Genomic DNA, 21603 nt, shown 5'->3' on the forward strand with positions numbered 1-21603 from the left:
AAAGAAAACAAAAATAACAACTTTTTTCAACAATTTGTCAGCTGTCTCGACACGAGGGTGAGTAATTAATGACAGAATTTTCATTTTTGGGTGAACTATCCCTTTAATCTGGTACATCACTTCATCAAAGTATTTAACGCTACTATTTGCAAAAAAAAAAAAAAAAGGAAAAAAATATATATATACAGTGGTGTGAAAAAATGTTGACCCCTTCCTGTTTTTTTTTTTTTTTGCATATTTGTCACACTTAAAAGATTCAGATCATCAAACAAATTTTAATATTACACAAAGATAATGCAAGTAAATACAAAATGCAGTTTTTAAATGATTGTTTATTTTATTAAGGGAAAAAAGCTGTCCAAACCTGCCTGGCCCTACGTGAAAAAGTAATTGCGCCCTAAATCTAATAACTGGTTGTGCCACGCTTTGCAGCAACAACTGCAATCAAGTGTTTGCGATAACTGGCAATGAGTCTTTCACATCGCTGTGGAGAAATTTTGGCCCACTCTTCTTTGCAAAATTGTTTTAATTCAGCCACATTGGAGGGTTTTCGAGCATGAATGGACTGTTTAAGGTCATGCCACAGCATCTACCACTGTATATATATATATATATATATATATATATATATTCAGTGCACCTTTTTCAGTGCAGCTCACAGCTTCCAGCACAGAGACTTAGCATTTTCCTTCACTTAGACAGCTGTCTTGTCAGATTTCACGATGTAATCATAATGGTTACCTCAGGGAAAACACCATCATCCCCAGCAGGTGCCTCAGACAGCTGCTGCTCTTTCTCGAAAAAAACACTATTCCTCTGGAGGGTTTCAATTTCCTTAGGAGCTTTGCGTCAGTGTTGCAGTCATCCCGAAGAATAAGTTACCAGTATTTTCCAACGGAGGGCGCTATTAGTATACATTAATGCCAGGGTCATGTCATCATGCTGTTTTTTTATTTTTTTACTGCTAATTAGGCTTGTAGTAGCTCAACAAATATTTTGAGGTTGAAACACGAATAACCTACGATTTAGGTTGTTCATATATAGTGTAGCTGTCCCAAAAAAGGATGGATCAGGAAGAAAATTTATTAACATGAGCCGGCCTACATGAAAAATCCACTTTGTTCCAATTTGAGCATTATTTTAGTGACATGATGTTAGCATAAAACATGGGCCCTTTAGCTCATTGTACCCTTTAGAGAACAAAGAATATAACTATAAATTGTAAAATATTTAAATTAAAATTATTGTTGTTATTATCTATCTACACTACCGTTCAAAAGTTTGGGATCAGTAAGGCTTGTAATGTTTTTTAAAGAAGTCTCTTATGTTCATCAAGGCTGTATTTATTTGATCAAAAATACAGAAAAAAACAATAATCTTGCAAAATGTTATTACAATATAAAATAATGATTTTTATTTTAATATCCTTTAAAATAACATTTATTTCTGTGATGCAAAGCTGAATTTCCATCTGCCATTACTAAGTGTCACATGATCCTTCAGAAATCATTTTAATATGATGATTTATTATTAGAATTATCAATGTTGGCAACAGTTGTGCTGCCAAATATTTTTTTGGAAACTGCAATACTTTTTTTCAGGATTCTTTGATGAATAAAAAGTTAAAAAGAACAGCATTTATTATTATTATTATTATTATTATTATTTAATTATTGAGTCACTTTAATTCATTTGAGCAAATCCTTTTTATTCACAAATACCTTTCATGTTTAAGCCATACACTGAATAATGATTCATACAATAGTTTAGCATAATTATTTTAATTGCATTCGTTTATTTTTGGCATATGAAGTTACAATCAAGCGATTAAAAGTGATATTTTTAGTAGCTCACAGCAGAGTTTCCCGGAACTTGACATCACGATTTTAGACATGGAAGGGGCGGGGCCTAGCGGCTTAGGGTATTCCCTTCAGCCAAACTCGCGCAGACAAACACTCGTTGCTACAGCAGAAGTCTGGATGACAGGACATGGAGTCCGTTATAAAATAATACATCGTAAACAGAGGATTTTACTAATCAGTCTTTTAGTAATGGTCTACATTATGGGGATGCAGTCGGACGCCCTCGGTGTCAAACCCGCGTCCCTGGACGAGCTGTTTGAGTCCAGCACATGGAAAATTAAAAACATTTGGGATGGGGTGAAGCTGGAGATCGCACCCGGAGATGGATGTCCGGTGGTCTTAAATAGTTTTACGCATTTGGACCCTGACCTGCCTGTCCTGGAGGTAATACACAGATTTAAACTAACTTATTTCCATTATTGTATGTATGTATAGAGAGAGAGAGAGAAAAAAAAAGAGGGAGACACACATAATGTGTGTGCGTGTAGATAGATAACTCCTACAATATCAATACAATATACTACAGTATTATAAATATATTAAAAAAACTGACAGTAGTATTTAGAAATATTATTTTATTTTGTTAAAAATTACATTTTGTGTGCATTTCTGCTTTGAAATTCATGTTTTTATGATATATTAAGTTATATAGATATATATTTTAGGTTTCTTCCACTGTTTTATTTCTAGACAGCACATTGTAGCTATAGATTGCTGTGCTGGCATGAGTGTTTTTGTTGTACTTTGCCAGTGTTTCTCTCTTTGATAGAAAATTGCAGTTTATAAGCTATTTCAAATACGTTTGCACATCTGCCACCTCAGTTACAAATTCTGCTGGTTTTTTTTATCTTTGTCTTGTAGCTATATGTCTTACGCCAAGATAAATACAACAAGGCAGCGTAAATGCATTGCACAGAAATAAATGCACAGAAATCTCTTGTTCTCGATGGCCTACATGAAGTAAATCAAAACATCACCATGATCTTGGCAAGAGCACTGGCACACTCTGTTTTCCTCTTATTCACTCCGTCTCCAACTTTCCCCTCTCTAATTCTCCTCAGAAAAGGCCATGGAAATAAAACAGTCAAATGAGAATCAAATTCCCTTTCATTTCAGGTAGCTTATTAAATGAAAACACAGCTTTTAGTTAAGGACGTGGAAAGAAATGCTGTAATATGGTATTCGTTATCTAGGAATTTTGCTGACCTGTTAATACAATCCAGTGTTATTGATGTTCTGTTATTTCTATAGTTTGTTTATGATGAGATTGCCCACAATAGTGCAGATATGTTAGCTGAGAATGAATGATTATATTTGAGAACCTCTTATATAATACATGACAGCACATTTACTTGTCAGTTGTGATGAAAGACTTTCATATTGATTTCCCATTCGTGACTTCTCAAGCTCTCCAGCGCAAAATGTTTTTCTTGGTGGTTTTTGAACGCGAGGAAATTATTTTTTCGCCATGGCAGTCACATTTTTTATGGTTGCTAGACTTGTTATGCTAAACCTGTGATATCTGACTGTGGTTTGTGAACAACATGTCCTTTTTTATCTTGCATTTCAATGGCAACAGCACATTGTTGTGACTTAAACAGCAATTCACACCAAAACTTGTTTACGACGTTGAAGCTTTACTCCAGTCACACGCAAAAAGAAGGTTCCAGTGTGTCACCAGCTGCTAACCTTCACTGGACTAAATCTAATCTGCTCTCATAATTAATTACACAATTAGTGATGGTTACATCTCCCATTCCACCCACTAGAGCCCTTCTCCTTTGTGGGTGCATTTGCTTTGACTTGTGGGTGCTGTTTGTTTTCCTTCCTCATTACAGAAATCAAAATGTATTTTCCATCCATTTTAATGTGAAAATGGTTGACTCATCTACTTACAGACGTCCAAAAAGTTGGCTCTAGGGTAACCAACCATGAGAGATGGATGGAGTAACTTTGTTGTAAATCCTTCTCTCTTATCTCTGTCTCTCTCATCCTCTTTCATTTATGGCATAGGTTGTAAAAAATGGCACTGCAAGCACTTATCTCTGCTTTTATAGTGATTCAAGGCAGCCGATGGCTTGGCAAGAGCTCAGAATTGGTTACATCAGCCCTGAAGATCTAAACCAAATCAGCCAGATGTAAAAGTACCCTTGTATAATGGATCATTACAAGCTCAATAACAGCTAACAAAAAACAGCTGCCATAAAGGATCCAGTGTAAGATCTTGTGTAAGAGCACTTTAATGCTGTTATTGTCAGAAACGGACCACTTGTCGAAAAATGAGTGGGAGAAATTGTTACGATCAACTTGAAAGAGCGATTGATAGTTTGTTCACTCTAAAATGGGCCTCTGCACATTAGCTTGACTGGCTTAAAGAATACTATTTGGAGCATGATTTGAGCAACAGAAGCTAATTCTGGGAAAATAAATGTTTTCATATTTTATAATCTTGACAGGTTGAAAAATTTAAACTTTCTGTGTTCAGGTATATAGACTTCGATACCTATAGAAAATCCTGAGGCATATTTCCAAGATGTCCGTCATGTGTTTTAGATTTTTAAATATGGTCCAAGATACTGTCAGCCTGTAAAGAAAATAATATACAACATACACTGCTGATCAAAAGTTGGGGATCAGTAAGATTTCTTTTTTAATGTTTTTGAAAGAAGACACCAAGGCTGCATTTACTTGATCAAAAATACAGTAAAAACCGTAATATTGTGAAATATTATTACAATTTAAAAGAACAGTTTCCTGTTTTTAGAATTTTTTTTCAGCATCCATTACTCCTGTTTACGCCATCACTCCAGTTCATTATCCTTCAGAAATCATTCTAATATGCTGATTTGCTGCTCAAGGACCACTTATTATTATTATTATTATTATTATTATTATTATTATTATTAATGTTGAAAACAATTGTGGTGCTTAATGTTTTTGTAGAAACCATAATCATTTTTTTTCCCGGAGTCTTTGATGAATATAAGTTTCAAAAGAACAGTATTTATTTGAAATAGAAATCTTTTTCAACATTATAAATGTCTTTACTGTCACTTTCGATCAGTTATTCCATTCATGCTGAATAAATGTACGTTTAAAAAAAAAAACAAAAAAAAAAACTTACTGATGCAAACTTCACTATTGTAAAGGTTCTTTGATTGTTTACCAGTGAACAGCGGTCATAGAATTGACTGGCACTTTTGTCACTGGGTTTTCACTTTAATACATTTTGGCATTGTTCTTCTGTGTTTGTTAAAAGTGTTTACAAATTCTGCATTTTTCTTAAAGAGGCCTTTGTGTGATAGATTGAATTCGGAACGTCATAATGGGGCCAGCAGAGCTGAGCTTTGTGTAATGAGGAGAACAGACAGGGGTTACACTGACATATACAGAGATGCTTTTGTCGTGAAAGATCTCTTGAATGGAAAGAGAGGGATGAGAGGGAGGAATAGTGGGATGGCAATGAAGAGAAAACAAGGATGTGAGAGGCAGGAAAGGGGAAAGTAACAGGAATACGTAGGTGCGCAGTGATGTAATTAAACAATTGTACAAGGCGTAAAATATAAATACTTAATATGCCACTGTTAAATCAGGTTTGTTAGGTTAAATTTAGAAAAGCAGCTCAACTAGTAAAGCATAGTGCTACTGATGCCAAGGTCATGAGTTCAGTTCCCAGGGAACACACATACTGATAAATTGTGTAGCTTTAATGCACTGTAAATCACTTTAAATAAATGGTCTGCCAAATTTTGGTGCACCAAAAATGAAAATTCGTTATATGAAAACAAAAAATTGCCAGAACATTTTTAACAAATCACATTTTGTGTTCCAAATAAAAAACAGAAACAAAAATATTAAGTTTTTCATATATAATGTAGACAAATACATTTCTGCAATGTGCAGAAATGATCTGCTCTCAGAATAGTACCATACATTCCTTATATCTTCATCTGCGATATACCAGAGCCAGACAGCAACCGCACTCAGCAGTTCTGAGCTGTAATCCGGCAGAGTCGGGTAAATCTTTTTCCAAGGCTTATATTGAAGAATTCCTTCCTTAGCTCTGCTAATCTCATTCTGAAGTGCTGGAACAGATTTCACAAAAACCTTGGCACAACCAAAACACAGGCAAAAAAGCGACAGCAGCATCCAGTTATTATTAACAACATCCAAGCCAAAAAAAAAAATACGGATAATGCCATTTATCAAATATAAAATAGTAACAGTGTGCAATCAATAAATAAAAGCTCATCAGAGGTTAATGATTATAATTAGCTCAGTGATGTTTTTTTCCCATTGTTTTGGTGAAAGTTGATGCTCAGTAAAAACTGTAATATTACAAATACTTTTTAAATTAACGATTTGCAATATAAAGTAATGTTTTTCTCTTGTAAGATACTTAAAAATGTCAATTAGTTTTGTGATGGCAAAGTTAAATTTTCAGCAGCCAGTCTTTAGTGTCACATGATCCTTCAGAAATCATTATTGTGAAAATCATGACACATTTTTTCAGGATTCTTTGATAAAAAGAACAGCGTTCATTTGAAATACACTTTTGTGTAACAATGTAATAATCCTGACAGTAAATTTAATGCATCCTTGCTAAAAACAAAACAAAACATTAATTTCGTTTTAAAAATCTTAGTGATTCCAAATTTTTAAACGCCATTGTATTTGAAAAATAAACCTGGAGTTTTAGTATTCCAACTGCATGCCAAGTTTATACCAACTGTCACATTATTTGCCTCTTACTTTGAACACAATAAGCCATGGTTCGAAGTCAGAAGTCGTCAACAGGTGATAAAAAAAGAAAAGGTTGGAAACTTCCAGAATAAGGTGGATAAGAAGATAAATCACATTTTCACCTTTCTCTGCCTTTTTTTCCACTGTAGATGTTTGCAGCAGTGAATCTGGCCATCACTCTATGCTGAGGTTTAATGTGCTGTAACCAAGTGTGCTGAAAAACCTACTGAGCAATGCCAAAATACACAGACTGCAGCTTCGCTCTGCGTATCCAGTCTTTCTCTAGGTTAATAACTCCTACAGGACTGTGAATCTTGAGAGAACATATGAAACGTAATCCAAATCCATAACCCTGAGCCTCACGGCACAAATAAGCGTTATTTTGCTCCTGACCATTACTAACAGAAAAGAGATTTGGTCGGAGCTTACAGTGGCTTAAACTGTTATCTGTTCAAGGCATTTATAAATGTTGTATTACGAGATAAAATCATTCCCAGAGACAATATTTGTCACAGCTATGTGTCCTACCCAGCCAAGGCAATAAAAGCAAACATGTGCTGAGGTATTTAGACAATGTTATGACACATAATAAAAATATGAATGAATGTTAGCCTTTTGAAGCCAGGCTTATTAATGATCAGCAGGACAAGCAGATTGATCACTGCTGCTTTAAATTCCTTTCATCTGACCTCATCTATTTACTTTCTCACTTTATATTTTTACAACAGCAAAGCAGTTCGTGCAGGACGTGTTTTTGTATTATGCAGTTTTTTCAGTTTTACACCAGACACACACCAGTTTTTCAGCATTTCACGCCATGAGCAGCACATTCGCACAACACTTTCCTATGTTTAAAAACAGCTAGTTTTGCATTCAAAAAGATGCATTTTTCAAATTGAACTAGTTTTAACTTAATAAAACTAAACTGAACTAAAACTAAATAAAATGTGTGAATAGTTATGCCATGTCATGATAAACCAAGCTGTCAAAAACACAGCCTGTTGATATCTATTTTTAATATAATCTTGTTTTTCTTGATGTGAATAAGTTAAAGAGGACACGTAATAGGGCTTGTCCTCTAATGTCTTTTAACTCCTCCCTGATTTTGGCAGGAGGAATTCTGCATTGTTTTTGTGTTTTCTTAATGTTGTTTGTGAAGGATGCAGCTGTCTAGGAAGCTGTTACGCAGTAACTTTTCAGCACTCTTTGTCTTTTCACAGGAAACCCTGTGGCTTTAGTGGATCAGAGGCAGTCGAGGGGTTCACAGAGCACAGTAAATGCATTCTGTCAGGCTTTTTTGTGACTGTGATCACCTCATACAATAGCATTTTAAACAAATAGGTAAAATGCAAACCTGTGATTAGTGATAAACAATATTCTTTCACCATATAAACATTTGTTACGCTTTCTCTGACTGTCTGTAGATGTGAGGTGGATTTTCCCTTAGAAAGTACAGCTGAGTGTAGGTTCTGTTTCTGTTTTGAAACATCAGATGTCAGAGACGGACCTTTATAGTGCTCTGGTGTTGTGTCAGGCCCCCTTTTTTTCAGGCCTGTGTGGGTGATCCTACTATTGCCCACAAGTTTTAACCTGAGTCAGAGGGGCTTTCCAAAGTGTGTGTGAATTCACTTTTTGTTTTGCTTTATTGTTTTGCTGAGATGGTCTACTTCACCATTTCTGTATTTACTTGCACCAAGATAATCTCATAATATAATATAATATAATATAGATGTGAGGTGGTTTACTTCTCCTTTTATTCATGTCTTCATTTACTTACACCATGTCCAGCTTTAAATATAATATAATATAGATGTGAGGTGGTTTACTTCCCCTTTTATTCATGTCTTCATTTATTCATAACTTCATTTACACCAAGTCCATCTTTAATTATATTATATTATATTATATTATATTATATTATATTATAGCCACTCATCCAGGGTGTTTCCTTGCCTACAGCCTTGGATGGATTGATAATATAAGTCTATATCCACTTTTATTTATTTATTCATTTACTTCATCTTTGAATATAATATAATATTATATTATATAACATAAATTTCCGAAATACTCTGAGATATCCATCGTTGTTTGTAATCATCAGAGGGAAATTGTCTCGCATCTACATCTTGTGTGTTTTACAGGTTTGTGTATTATATCTGAAACCGAAAGACGCGTTGTTCCTTTTTTTGCCTATTGATGTACTTCCACAATACCACAGCAACGATATTTGACAGAAACTGTTATGTGGCATGCATGTTTGTGTGTTTGTTACCATAGCTACTCCTGGACAGAGCCCTGGGGTTGGGTTATCTGTTTAAGCAGTCATCTCCTGTAGAGAAGGCTGTTCTAATGTCCATGCACTGACTCACACCCACACTTACACAGGATACACCCTCACATGATTGGCTCTCTGCCTAAGGCAACGCTTACGGTCACTTCCCTCAGTTCCCTGAGAGTTCCCTCTTACTTTCCATAATGACGTCAGGTACAGTACTTAAGTTAGTTACAAATTACTGACTGCAAACTTTCTCAACTTAGCATTATATAATATGAGATCCCTACTGAATTAAAGCGTACAGTTATATTTTTAGTTTTCATAATCATTTATGTCAATGTTTGTTGGTCAGAGAGTGAATTTAGAAATTTAGACCATTTGTTTGCAGAATAAATCAGTCACAGGTGACACATATGTTTGCATTATGTTTCATCCATTTCAATAGGTGTCTGGGACCACTGTCGTACTGGCCAGAGAAAGCTGCTAAGTGCACATTTAAGATGTGGAGTTAAAGGGCTGGGTTAGCCATGTGACAGTGGCTGATAAAGAGCCACAATCTTGGTCTTGTGCGCTTGGTGTTAAGGCTGTGTGTGGATTAAGGAAATGAGCAGTAATCCCCAACACCCACTAAAGCCCCTGCTGTGCTAGAACTGTATGACCTTGTAAATTCACCAAATAAATGCAGTGAGAAGAATAGCACTTGAAAAATAATCAGTCATCTTTGCTGGCATTAGTTATTATAAGATGCTCTGTATGAGACTGAATGGTAGAATGTACTTCTGTATTGACTTATTATTACGCGACGCTCTGGAATACTTGATTCTGATTGGTTAGTCACATTCGTCAGTGAAATATTTTTGCATAATGACCACAAAATTGTATATTTAATTTTCTGCAATGAATATAATGCCAAGAATACTCAACCCCCTTTCTTTATCTGTAGAGCTCAGTTCAGGAGATCGGAGAGGAGGTAGAAGACGGAGCCATCTATACCATCACACTCCGAAAGGTGCAGCTTCACCAGACGGCTAGTAAGGGGCAGCGATGGCTGGGCGTGGAGACAGACTCTGCCCTCAGTTTGTACGAGACATGCAAGGGTCGGACCATTAAGGCTGGCACACTGGAGAAACTAGTGGAGTACATGGTTTTGGCTTTCAGAGGAAAGGACTATACATATGTCACTATTTTCCTCTGCACCTACCGAGCTTTTGCCACCACCAAACAAGTGCTGGACCTACTGCTGAACAGGTAAACAAGCCATCAACCCCAAGTACTTTTGGAAATATAAAATCATACACTGTTATGTTACTTAAAATGCATTCTTATCTGTGTAAGGTATGCCAAACTGCATGATCAGCCAGTCTCAGGCAAGCCAAAACTCTCCTCAGAGGACCACACAGAGCTTAAAAAGTAAGTATTTGACTGAACCCAATTAATTTGGCTGCTGTTAAAAGAGAGTTTGTGAATTTTTATGTGAATTATAGTTACCATAGCAGACAATAATTATTTGTTTTGTTAATATTGGTTGTACTGTATATTGGTATATACTATACCACCTAATCGTGACTTAAAATAATTATTGGCTTATTGGTATTGCACAGAATTTTAATATTGATGCATTTTTATTTTTATGTGCATGGCAGTACTGTCTCATCTATCCTGGGTGCATGGCTGGATCAGTACTCTGAGGATTTCTGGAGCCCTCCTGACCACGAATGCCTGCAGAGCCTCGTATCCTACTTGCAAATTAACTTATCTGGATCAGACCTCGAGAGACGAGCCCATAACCTTCTGGAACACTTCCAGCATCGGCAACACACTGAGGTAGAGCTTGAAGGTACTGATGATGAAGTAACCCACTGAATCTCATATTAAAGGCTAAACAATTGAAAAGCAGTCTTCCAAACTGATCGTTTGACAACTTGCCCCTTCTTTGCAGGTGATCTGTGCACCTGCCCCTTTGCCACACCAGAGGAGAGCAGCTTGGATGATGAATTCTCTCCCTCACACTTCATCTCCTTCAGTCCTGCCCTAGTCGCTGAGCAGTTAACAGTCATGGACGCGGTAAGAGATCAAAAATGTTCAATCTTTCCTAATGGCAAAACTTTAAGCAATCTAGTGGTTGAGGTTCTGAGCTGGTTAAAGTGGGTTGCAAAAGAGTAGGCAAACTGGAGAGAGCATAAGGACACTCCCGTACCTTAACCTTTATACAAGCTGTTCAATCCCATGTTGCTTTATGGGGACTGTTTATGCACAAAGTATATGCTAGTCAGCAAGTTTTGGTAGATTTGAAGCATTTAAAGATTAAGGTCAGCTGAGAGAACTAAACCTGAGAAAATGATTTACTTGAGTCATTACATGCCATAAATGTAAATAAAGTTGTCCTGCAAAACATTCTCAAGGCTCAAATCAAATTAAACAGGTGAATGCAATTTAACATTGTATTTTACAGGAGCTGTTTAAGAGGGTTGTTCCATACCATTGTTTGGGTGGCATATGGTCCCAGCGAGATAAGAAGGGCAAAGAGCACCTAGCACCCACCATCCGTGCCACTGTTGCTCAGTTCAACAGTGTGACCAACTGTGTGATTGCCACCTGCCTGGATAACAGGTCTCTCAGACCCTTTCAAAGAGCGAAGCGCATTGAACACTGGATAGAAGTGGCCAGGGTGAGGCACCATTTTTTTTTCGTCATGGAATATAGTCAGAGGCACAAAATGTAACAGACTCTTTGGAAAAGTCTTTACCTACATTTCTGCAAAACTCCAAAATCATACATTTCACTACTTAGACTTATTTTCGCTCAGTTCCATTGCACAGTACTATGTTATGTTACTCTTTTACCATAGTACATAATTTGTAAACTAATACATTTCGACATTTTCATCACATAGCCACTACATGGCTTTTCTGACATAGTTGCCATAGGCATGTTTTTCCAATGAGCTTGGGTTGCAAAAATGGGGTATGCACTGCATGGGGGTGCAACTCAAAAAGGGATGCCAAAATCATATCGAAGAAGCAACTCAAATGGTGAACCACAATTTTAATTGCTAAACCTAGGAATGCCCTAGTGACCACATTACAACACTCTGAAAACACCTAGCTACCACATATAAATTCTCTAAAAACACCCAAGGCAAGTTAGCATTATGGCAGCAAGTTTTGCATGGGCATGGGCCAATAGTTTTGCTTTATTATAGGAACACAAGACTTTGTATATATTGGGCATAATTTTATTCTCAAGCAGTCCATAAGTGTTATAGTTCATGAACATCTTTTTGTTTGTCTTGACATCAGAAATGCCGTATCCTGAAGAGCTTCTCTTCTCTGAAAGCCATCCTGTCCGCCTTGCAGAGTAATGCCATTCATAGACTGAGGAGGACCTGGGATGATGTGTCCCGGTAAGAGTTTGAATGGATTTTTGTCAGTAATGATTAGCCAGAGTCAAGGATAATACTTTAGCATTAGCATTAGCCACTGATTAATAGTAGCATTCTTTGTGCTACCTGCTTATATGTTCAATCATACAAACCTTTAGTTAAAGCTCAACATTCTTTATGAAACACTTGTTTTATAGTGGGGCATTTGGTGATAGAGGAGCAAAAATTTTTAATGCTAGTTAATTACAGTGTTTGGATTTCACGTAGATGTAGCTGTTTGTGACTTGACCAATTTTCTTCTGCTTACAGGGAAAGCTATCGCACTTTCCAGGAGTTGTCTGAAATTTTCTCAGATGACAATAATTATTCCCTCAGCAGAGAGCTTCTCATTAAGGTGAGTAAAATGGTTGTTGAAGGGGTCCGCGTGTGTTTTGCACACCCAAAACATTCCCAAAAGTTCCTACACACACAACTTTACCAATTGGGTGAAATTACACCATGAAATAAATAGATCAGAATAATAACAACAATAAACTAAACCGTTACACTTGTTACAATATAATACTGTTTTGATCTGTTTACTATTTGCAATGTATTTACTATTTTTCATAGTGTATTTTTTGGTTAATTATATTAAAACCAGTTAGGGTCAGTTTGACCCTCAAACATCATTATAATTATTAATAGTATATGGAACTTACAACAATTAAAAAAAAAAAAACGTATTGTCCCCGTTTTTTGTTTTTTAAAGATCATAACAATTAATTCAGTGATATCTTGACGACTGAACTAGGAAATGTTTCTATTGCAAAGATCTAGTCACATTGTAAGTCACATGTTCGAACACCCAGCGTTTTTCAAATTTTTAAAAGTGCACTATAAGCCACCGACATCCGCTGTATCTGTTGTTGGGGGAAGACAGGATGTGGTTATGTCAGACTGTCATCCACAGGAAAGCTTAGTGACTTACCAGTCTTTTCATGGCCTGTAAAACCGTGTTTCTATAGCAGCCACAGGGTAAACAGAAAAGCCGTATTCAATTGCATAGTATGTGCAGCCTGCTGGCTCAACGTCTTGCTTTCTATGGCCTGCTGAGTTTTGTTGAGTACAGCGTCAAATGCCTTTGTTGCACTTTTCACTAGTTGGCATGCTTCTGCATTTGATAGACGTCTTGAAAAGAATCCATTAGTGTTAAAAGCATTATGCAACTTTGAACAGTGAATTTTGCGCAGTAATTTTGTCCTCAGCTCTGCGGTTAGTCATACATGTTGTGTAAGATAAGACTCGTTTTCAGAGAATATATACCTTATATATGAGAATATGTACACCATATACTATTTGTTATACCATATTACCATTGTTTACGCAACCGAATAAGTAATACTTTAAGGAAATAATACTTTTATTCAGTAAAGATGCATTAAATTCATCAAAAGTGACAGTAAAGAAAACATGTATAATGTAACAAAAGGTTTCCCTCAAAAAAACCTGAAAAAAGTATCATGGTTTCAACAAAAATATTAAGCGTTTTAGCAATGATAATAATAAGAAATGTTTCAGCACATTAAAATTGTGACCCTGACTGCTGAAAATTCTCATTTTCTAATTTTTGCCATCACAGGAATAAATTAAAATATATTGAAATAGAAATTGTTCTTTTAAATTGTAATAATAATTCTACATATTTCTGTTTTTACTGTATTTTCGATCAGATAAATGTAACCTTGGTCAGCAAAAAGACTTCAAAATCTTACAAACCCCAAAACTTTTGAACAGTAGTGTAAATTCTCTGAAAATCAGTCTTACACAACTTCACTTATAATCAAGTAAATTGATCTTGTTTTAACAAAACAAAACGACAGCAAAAAGACAAAAACACTGAAATGTTACAATGTTTTGTTAGTGAAATTGACTCAGATAGACCTTGTTGTGGCAACCTGACGTTCCATGACACACAAATGTGACTCACACAGTTTGAGAATTAAAAATAGGTTCAGTTGTATTGATGTTATCTAGAAATCTTCACCGCAGAAGTGACTTCCGAAACTTGCCTTGAAAATATAGCGGTCCCGCGATAAAGGGAAACCAAGCATGATGAAAGCTTTCCTTTACGTACATTCAACATTAGAGAGCAAACTAGAGCAGAACATCGGAACGCATCCTTGGAATGTGCGCTGGGGCCGAGAACCTAGCATTCTCTGCCGTTCATTATGAGGGAATTCCTTGGATGAGGTCACAGGCCTTATGTATGACCAGATAAACAACCCCTCTTTAACATCTAAGGGCTTCCCCAGGGTGTTGCCTGGCTCTATCACTAAACACCATACAGTCAAACTCCACGTTCATTCTGCGTCATGGTATATCATGACAGTGCAGTCTTAAGATTCCACTTTGACAGGCTTATCTGCCTTCAGGTTATACCGCTGCTAATACTGCGTCAATGTAAATGCTTTCCCTTTTGAGACCCAAAATGATGATTTGAAACTGATGTCTCCACAGGAGGGCACCTCCAAATCTGCCATCGTCGAGATTAACCACAAAGGAGCACAGAGAAGACACCAGCAGCAAAGAGACATGGTATGTACAGAAATAAATGTCACATATGTCAGTTGAATTGGATATTTATTGAGCAACAGTGCCCTCTTATGGTCAAAACGGGTCAGATATTCCATTTGTAAGTTTCACAAGAAACTGTCCTTAATTGAATTGTAAACTGTATGTTTATTTATTTGTTTATTTAGTGTCTTTCTTCTTCTTCCTGCTGTTTAGGGTGTTGTACAAGGAACTATTCCATACCTTGGCACTTTTCTGACTGATCTAGTCATGTTGGATACTGCTATGAAAGACCATCTTGAGGTGAGAGTTCAGTGGAGCTATGTAATATTTTTAGTAATTAGGAAATATCCTTTTAGTTCTTTTAGTTCACTTATATATATTTTTTTTTCAGGTTGGGCTGATCAACTTTGAGAAGAGAAGGAAGGTGAGTCACAGGGGAACAATATTGGAATGTATTAAAAAAAAAAATTATTCCAGTTAATAAACAATAAAACACTGACAGCCAATCAGAATCCACCTGAGTTTAATGATCTCACAGATTTAATGCAGCACATGACATAACTGCGCACACTTAAAATAAACAGAATGTTATTGCATGTTGGTGTGGGTGCAAATATGTGACTCTGGAGCACAAAACCAGTCATAAGTAGCATGGGTATACTTGTAGCAATAGCCAACAATACATTGTATGGGTCAAAATTATCACATTTCTTTTATGCCAAAAATCATTAGGATACTCCATAAAGATCGTGTTCCATGAAGACATTTAGTAAATTTCCTATCGTAAATATATCAAAATGTAATTTTTGATTAGTAATATGCATTGCTAAGAACTTCATTTGGACAACTTTAAAGGCGATTTTCTCAGTATTTAGATTTTTTTTGCACCCTCAGATTCCAGATCTTCAAATAGTTTTCAGCTTTCAGATGATGTATAAATCTCAATTTCAAAAAATTGACCCTTTTGACTGGTTTTGTGGTCCAGGGTCACATATAGTTTATATCATTCTTGGCCTTAAGAGGAACACTTTTAATGAAAAATATCAATAAATAAATACACAAGTAAACAAAATGAATAAAAGTAAATAAATGAAGTGCATTGTTTTTGTTTATTTGTTTAGGAATTTGAAGTGATTGCTCAGATCAAGTTGCTGCAACTGACATGCAATTATTACAACTTCATCAGAAACCAGCGCTTCATTGAATGGTTCAAGAGGGTGGAGAGACTTACAGAGACTGAGAGGTGAGAAAGACAAAATATGAGTATATAGGATATGATATGAAAACAAATGATTTGAGAGATAATAATGTAAGATATTTTCTGCATTAAATATCTACGGTTTCTTTTCTATTTCAGCTACTCTATGTCCTGTGATATCGAGCCGCCATCTGAGTCAGTGTGCAAAAAGAACGGGGGCATCATCAAACGCATGAGCGAGGAGTCGGGTTACAGCAGTGCAGGGACGTCACACTCCAAGTACTTTGAGCAGCCGCGCTTAAGCCAGTTCAAAGACAGCTTCAAAGATGGAGCAGATTCCCTCAGCCTCACCTCAGCGGGATCCAGCGGCTCAGACGCAGAGGAGACGAGTCTCAGTCTGCTGAACTCCCCAGAAACAGGAAGTCAAAGAGTAAGGCCATATTGTTTATTTACAGACCTAATAGTATGCGTAGTAAACATTGTTTAGATTTAAAATTCTGCGATTGCTGGCAGTGATACAGTATATACCAGTGCCATACCTGTTATTGGTCAAGATTAAAGATTTTTTAATTTGAAGATATCAACTGATGATGAGATATCGTCTAATGCTCACTATGCGTAAATTCACCTAAATTCAGCATTTAAAAGTACTGATATCACTTTACAGTGTATTATTTTTAATTTATTTAGATAAATTATGTGACCCTGAACCACAAAACCAGTCTTAAATAGCACGGGTATATTTGTAGCAATAGCCAAAAATACATAATAGGAGTCAAAATTATCAATTTTTCTTTTATGCCAAAAATCATTAGGATATTAAGTAAAGATCATGTATATATATTATTTTTTTCCTAGTATACATAGTGACTCTGTAATAACCTGACTACTGAATCTTTCTCCAGACATCCACACCAGCTGTGAAACATTCTACATCAACCTCAGATACAGGGGAGCTTGCTTCTGATTCCTCTTCCAAGGTATTTGCATTTTCTTGAGCATGTTTGTCATTTAAATTAAAATATAACACTTGCTTTTATGAGCTTTAAACAAATTCATTCATTTCTATATTTTCCAGCTTTGGGAGTCGTCCACTCCTTCATCTTTGGAGGCCTCTGGATCAGGCTTGGGCTTGGAGTCTGGCTGCAGCAGCTCCACCTCCTCTTCTTCATCCTCAGTCTCCACCTCCACAGGGCAGACCTTCCATTTTCACAAACGGTCGGTCTCTGGTGTCTCTGACTACTCGTCTCTCTCCCTGCCGCTGTACAACCAGCAGGTGAATGACTGCTGCATCATCAGAGTCAGCCTTGACACGGACAACGGCAACATGTACAAGAGCATCCTGGTGAGTGAGAGACATTATGGGAGATAGACAGAGATATATAATGAAGAAAAGATGGTGAGGTAGAAGGAAAATTAATCTTGATGATTGTGTTTTGCAGGTCACTAGCCAGGACAAAACCCCGGGTGTCATTAGGAAAGCCATGGCCAAGCACAACCTGGACAATGACAAGTCAGAAGACTATGATCTGTTACAGAGGGTCTCCAAGCATAAAGGTAAAAACCTGAAACAGGAAGTTGGGGCTGGAAATATCGAAGAGCTTGTTCTTTTTAGGAATATATTGGTACATTATCAGTTACTGGCAGATATTAGAGATTTTATTTTTTATTTATCAGTATCTGATGCTTTTTTTATGGATATTTAATGTTTTTTCCACTATTGTTACATTTAAGTTACCTTAGCCATCATCTAACGCTCTCTTTATTTAATATTTAACCAATTATTTAATAACACTATACAAATTAATATCCATTTTTAACACTATACATTATAATGTTGCCGTTTTTAAACTTTTTTTTTATTTGTTTAGACTAATTAGTTTGACATTTTAATATCCGATATTTATCGGTTATCCAACGGAAAGTTTATTTATTCAGCTTCCATATGATGTATAAATCTCAATTTTAAAAAATTGACACTTATGACTGGTTTTGAGGTCCGGGTCACATATAATAGTTTTCTATGACTACTGAATCTTTCTCCAGACATCCACACCAGCTGTGAAACATTCTACATCAACCTCAGATACAGGGGAGCTTGCTTCTGATTCCTCTTCCAAGGTATTTGCATTTTCTTGAGCATGTTTGTCATTTAAATTAAAATATAACACTTGCTTTTATGAGCTTTAAACAAATTCATTCATTTCTATATTTTCCAGCTTTGGGAGTCGTCCACTCCTTCATCTTTGGAGGCCTCTGGATCAGGCTTGGGCTTGGAGTCTGGCTGCAGCAGCTCCACCTCCTCTTCTTCATCCTCAGTCTCCACCTCCACAGGGCAGACCTTCCATTTTCACAAACGGTCGGTCTCTGGTGTCTCTGACTACTCGTCTCTCTCCCTGCCGCTGTACAACCAGCAGGTGAATGACTGCTGCATCATCAGAGTCAGCCTTGACACGGACAACGGCAACATGTACAAGAGCATCCTGGTGAGTGAGAGACATTATGGGAGATAGACAGAGATATATAATGAAGAAAAGATGGTGAGGTAGAAGGAAAATTAATCTTGATGATTGTGTTTTGCAGGTCACTAGCCAGGACAAAACCCCGGGTGTCATTAGGAAAGCCATGGCCAAGCACAACCTGGACAATGACAAGTCAGAAGACTATGATCTGTTACAGAGGGTCTCCAAGCATAAAGGTAAAAACCTGAAACAGGAAGTTGGGGCTGGAAATATCGAAGAGCTTGTTCTTTTTAGGAATATATTGGTACATTATCAGTTACTGGCAGATATTAGAGATTTTATTTTTTATTTATCAGTATCTGATGCTTTTTTTATGGATATTTAATGTTTTTTCCACTATTGTTACATTTAAGTTACCTTAGCCATCATCTAACGCTCTCTTTATTTAATATTTAACCAATTATTTAATAACACTATACAAATTAATATCCATTTTTAACACTATACATTATAATGTTGCCGTTTTTAAACTTTTTTTTTATTTGTTTAGACTAATTAGTTTGACATTTTAATATCCGATATTTATCGGTTATCGGCCATAAATGAAAATAATTATTGGTTAATCAGTTTCGGCCGAAATTGTATTATCAGTGCATCCCCACCTTTTTGTTTTGTTTTTTTAATCACCAATAGCTTTTAACAGTCTGTCTAAATCTTGATTTGCTCATTTTAGGTCCAATCTCCAGGAAAAATAAAGGCTGTAATTTCAAATGTATATATATCAGATAAATGTTTAGTTACCTTTTTAAGGCCCGTTCACACCAAGGACGATAACTATAAAGATAACGATAAAGATATAGTTCTAAAAATTGTTCTCGATATTAAAGAATAGCAGAGTCTACACCACAACTATAACGATAAAGACAAAGAGAAACGATATCGTTGGAATCACTTTTAAAACGATTTTTCTCCAGCTGATGAACGATAAAAAATTGACAGCCAATCAGAATCCATCCTGCTGTAACGAGCTCAAGAATTTAAAGCGGCGGTCGAGCATGCGCTTAAAATAAAGACGATATCGTTCGCTGGTGTGGACGCTAATATCGTTATCTTTATAGTTATCGTTCTTGGTGTGAACGGGTCTTTAGAGTGCATTACAATTGAAATAGTCTGAAATCTAATACACATGCACTAAAAGCTGCAAAACTCCTGTTCTAATTTTGACAGTATTTTCAATTCCCGGTTAGGCTTGTTGATATTTCTAACCTTCATTTTTTCCCCTCCACAGAACTTAAAATCCCAGATAATGGAAACGTTTTCTACGCCATGAACTCATCTGCCGACTACGACTTCTTGCTGCGAAAGCGTGGCGCCCCCAAAACCTGCCGCTCGAAGAGCTCGCCGAGCCTGACTCTACCACGCATGAAGCAGAAAGGGTTCAAAATACCCAAGGGCTTCTTCTGAAAGCGCTCTGCCGAGTGCTGTTGGACATTATCAAGTCACTTTATTAACCCAGACAGTGTTATCTGGATCTTTTATCCAATGGATTAATTGCATTATTGAGCTGCTCGTTTCTTGCAGGAAGCTGTGCCTGTGTTTCCTGTCCCTACGGACTATGCAACAGGCACAGGAGGACCACTGTGGTTCTTACAAGGTTTGCCTTAAGACTGCACATAAGAGGCACACTGTGTGGGAAGCATTTACCAGATGCAGTCGTTCACACATGAGCACACTAAACAAAGTCATTTCAAGCACTTTAGACAGGTCCTGAAAGCAGGAGAGTAGTGATGTGGTCCTTGGTCCTTTTCAAATTCAAAGTGGATTTTCTATTGATTCATCTTCAAACAGAATCTCCCTTCGGACTCAATAGCAAAATTTGCTCTCACAGTATGGCTACAGTATTACATGTACAGTAAAACCATGTAAATTGTATAGTCTTTTGTTGCTTTTTGTTCTTTTACGTGGCTGTTTTGACGGTTGCTGCTGCCAGTTTTCCTGTAACTAATTACAAACTGAAACTAACCTTTCAGGCAATAATCAGATCACTCAAGACTGAAAGATTCTCTTTTGACTGCTAAATGACTTGGTTAGTCACATTTGAGCATGAGGAGATGACAGGTCTGGGCTGCAGGATTTATTTAAGGTTATTAAATAACCATAAATAATATTGCTTGTGCTTATTAATGTATATAAATGCAAATGTTGCTAAGACTTAGAAATATATCAATGCCAAAGCCGTTCTCTTTTATTTGCAGCTGGCCTCTCTCTGTGATTCACATTATAACGCTGTAACTCTACAGAAAGGCTTTTTTGTACCAAACACTGTGAGTGGCTTCACCCTGCTAAGCCTTTTTGCATTGTGCATTAAATCCATGTGTGCTTTCTTATTATGTGATCTAATATGATGATCAGAAATTTTGAGGGGATGTTGTTCGTATCAGGAGAGATTTCAGACGTGTTTACTCAGCCAGAGGTGAATGTTAGTGTGTGCGCGTTTTCATTTGAGAGAAATGATATAGAGGAATTTATATTGTAATAAGATGAAAGAAATACACCAAGCGATTTCTGGTTGGTTTTCTGCTACTATGCCAACTATATAGCTGAACTGGAACAAAATATAGATTGTGCGTAATTTATGATTTATGGAAAGATCAAAATGCATGGAGAAAATGTATGCCAATGGTGATTTCACGGTTAAAAATGTCTTCTTGACAAATATGCTGTCAGGAAACTACGACCATGAATACCTGCAGCTTGTCATTCAACACATGTGCCATATCCAGACTTCATTTTGTATTTGTCCCTTTTACCCTTTTGTACGTCTGAATCTAACTCTGAATGTTCATGTCAAAGTTTGAATGTTGAATTCCAGTTTGTGCCATTGCCCCATTTTTATTTATTTATAAGACTGTAATTGTTTTATTTATAGTTTTATTGTTGTGAAGATAATTAATAAATGTACCTTTGTATGTACAGACAAGCACTACATTTTTTAAGAACTTACAAATAAATGTGGAGGGCGCTGAGACCCCAGAACTTGACGCTTCTGTGTTTTTGATTTCACCTACACAAGCCACATGGCAAACAATGTTGCTCTAAACACTTTTCCAATTAAATTTAGA

The 21603-nt window shown here is 36.4% G+C and overlaps 1 protein-coding gene across 1 annotated transcript; it reads left to right on the forward strand.

Annotated features, from left to right (window-relative positions):
* Positions 1–1722: 1722 nt before the first annotated feature.
* LOC107667531 (ral guanine nucleotide dissociation stimulator-like) lies at positions 1723–21522 on the forward strand. The gene is made up of 17 exons (XM_016459209.1): positions 1723–2246; positions 9827–10131; positions 10219–10293; positions 10527–10720; positions 10823–10947; positions 11336–11551; positions 12183–12286; positions 12575–12659; positions 14765–14842; positions 15035–15121; positions 15213–15245; positions 15943–16064; positions 16179–16449; positions 16925–16999; positions 17098–17364; positions 17462–17576; positions 19770–21522. The coding sequence occupies exons 1-17, from the start codon at positions 1893–1895 to the stop codon at positions 19943–19945; spliced, it is 2682 nt and encodes an 893-aa protein (XP_016314695.1). The 5' UTR covers positions 1723–1892; the 3' UTR covers positions 19946–21522.
* Positions 21523–21603: the final 81 nt, after the last annotated feature.

The sequence above is a fragment of the Sinocyclocheilus anshuiensis genome, unplaced genomic scaffold (assembly GCF_001515605.1).
Source record: "Sinocyclocheilus anshuiensis isolate Anshui unplaced genomic scaffold, SAMN03320099.WGS_v1.1 scaffold1132, whole genome shotgun sequence".
Classification (NCBI taxonomy): domain Eukaryota; kingdom Metazoa; phylum Chordata; class Actinopteri; order Cypriniformes; family Cyprinidae; genus Sinocyclocheilus; species Sinocyclocheilus anshuiensis.

Bases quoted from the DNA above. Each gene is read 5' to 3' on its own strand.
- LOC107667531 (XM_016459209.1), top strand. From the start codon at position 1,893: ATGGAAGGGGCGGGGCCTAGCGGCTTAGGGTATTCCCTTCAGCCAAAC. The intron at 2,247-9,826 runs GTAATACACAGA...CTTTATCTGTAG, and splicing joins CTGACCTGCCTGTCCTGGAG to AGCTCAGTTCAGGAGATCGG. The intron at 17,000-17,097 runs GTATTTGCATTT...TATATTTTCCAG, and splicing joins CTTCTGATTCCTCTTCCAAG to CTTTGGGAGTCGTCCACTCC.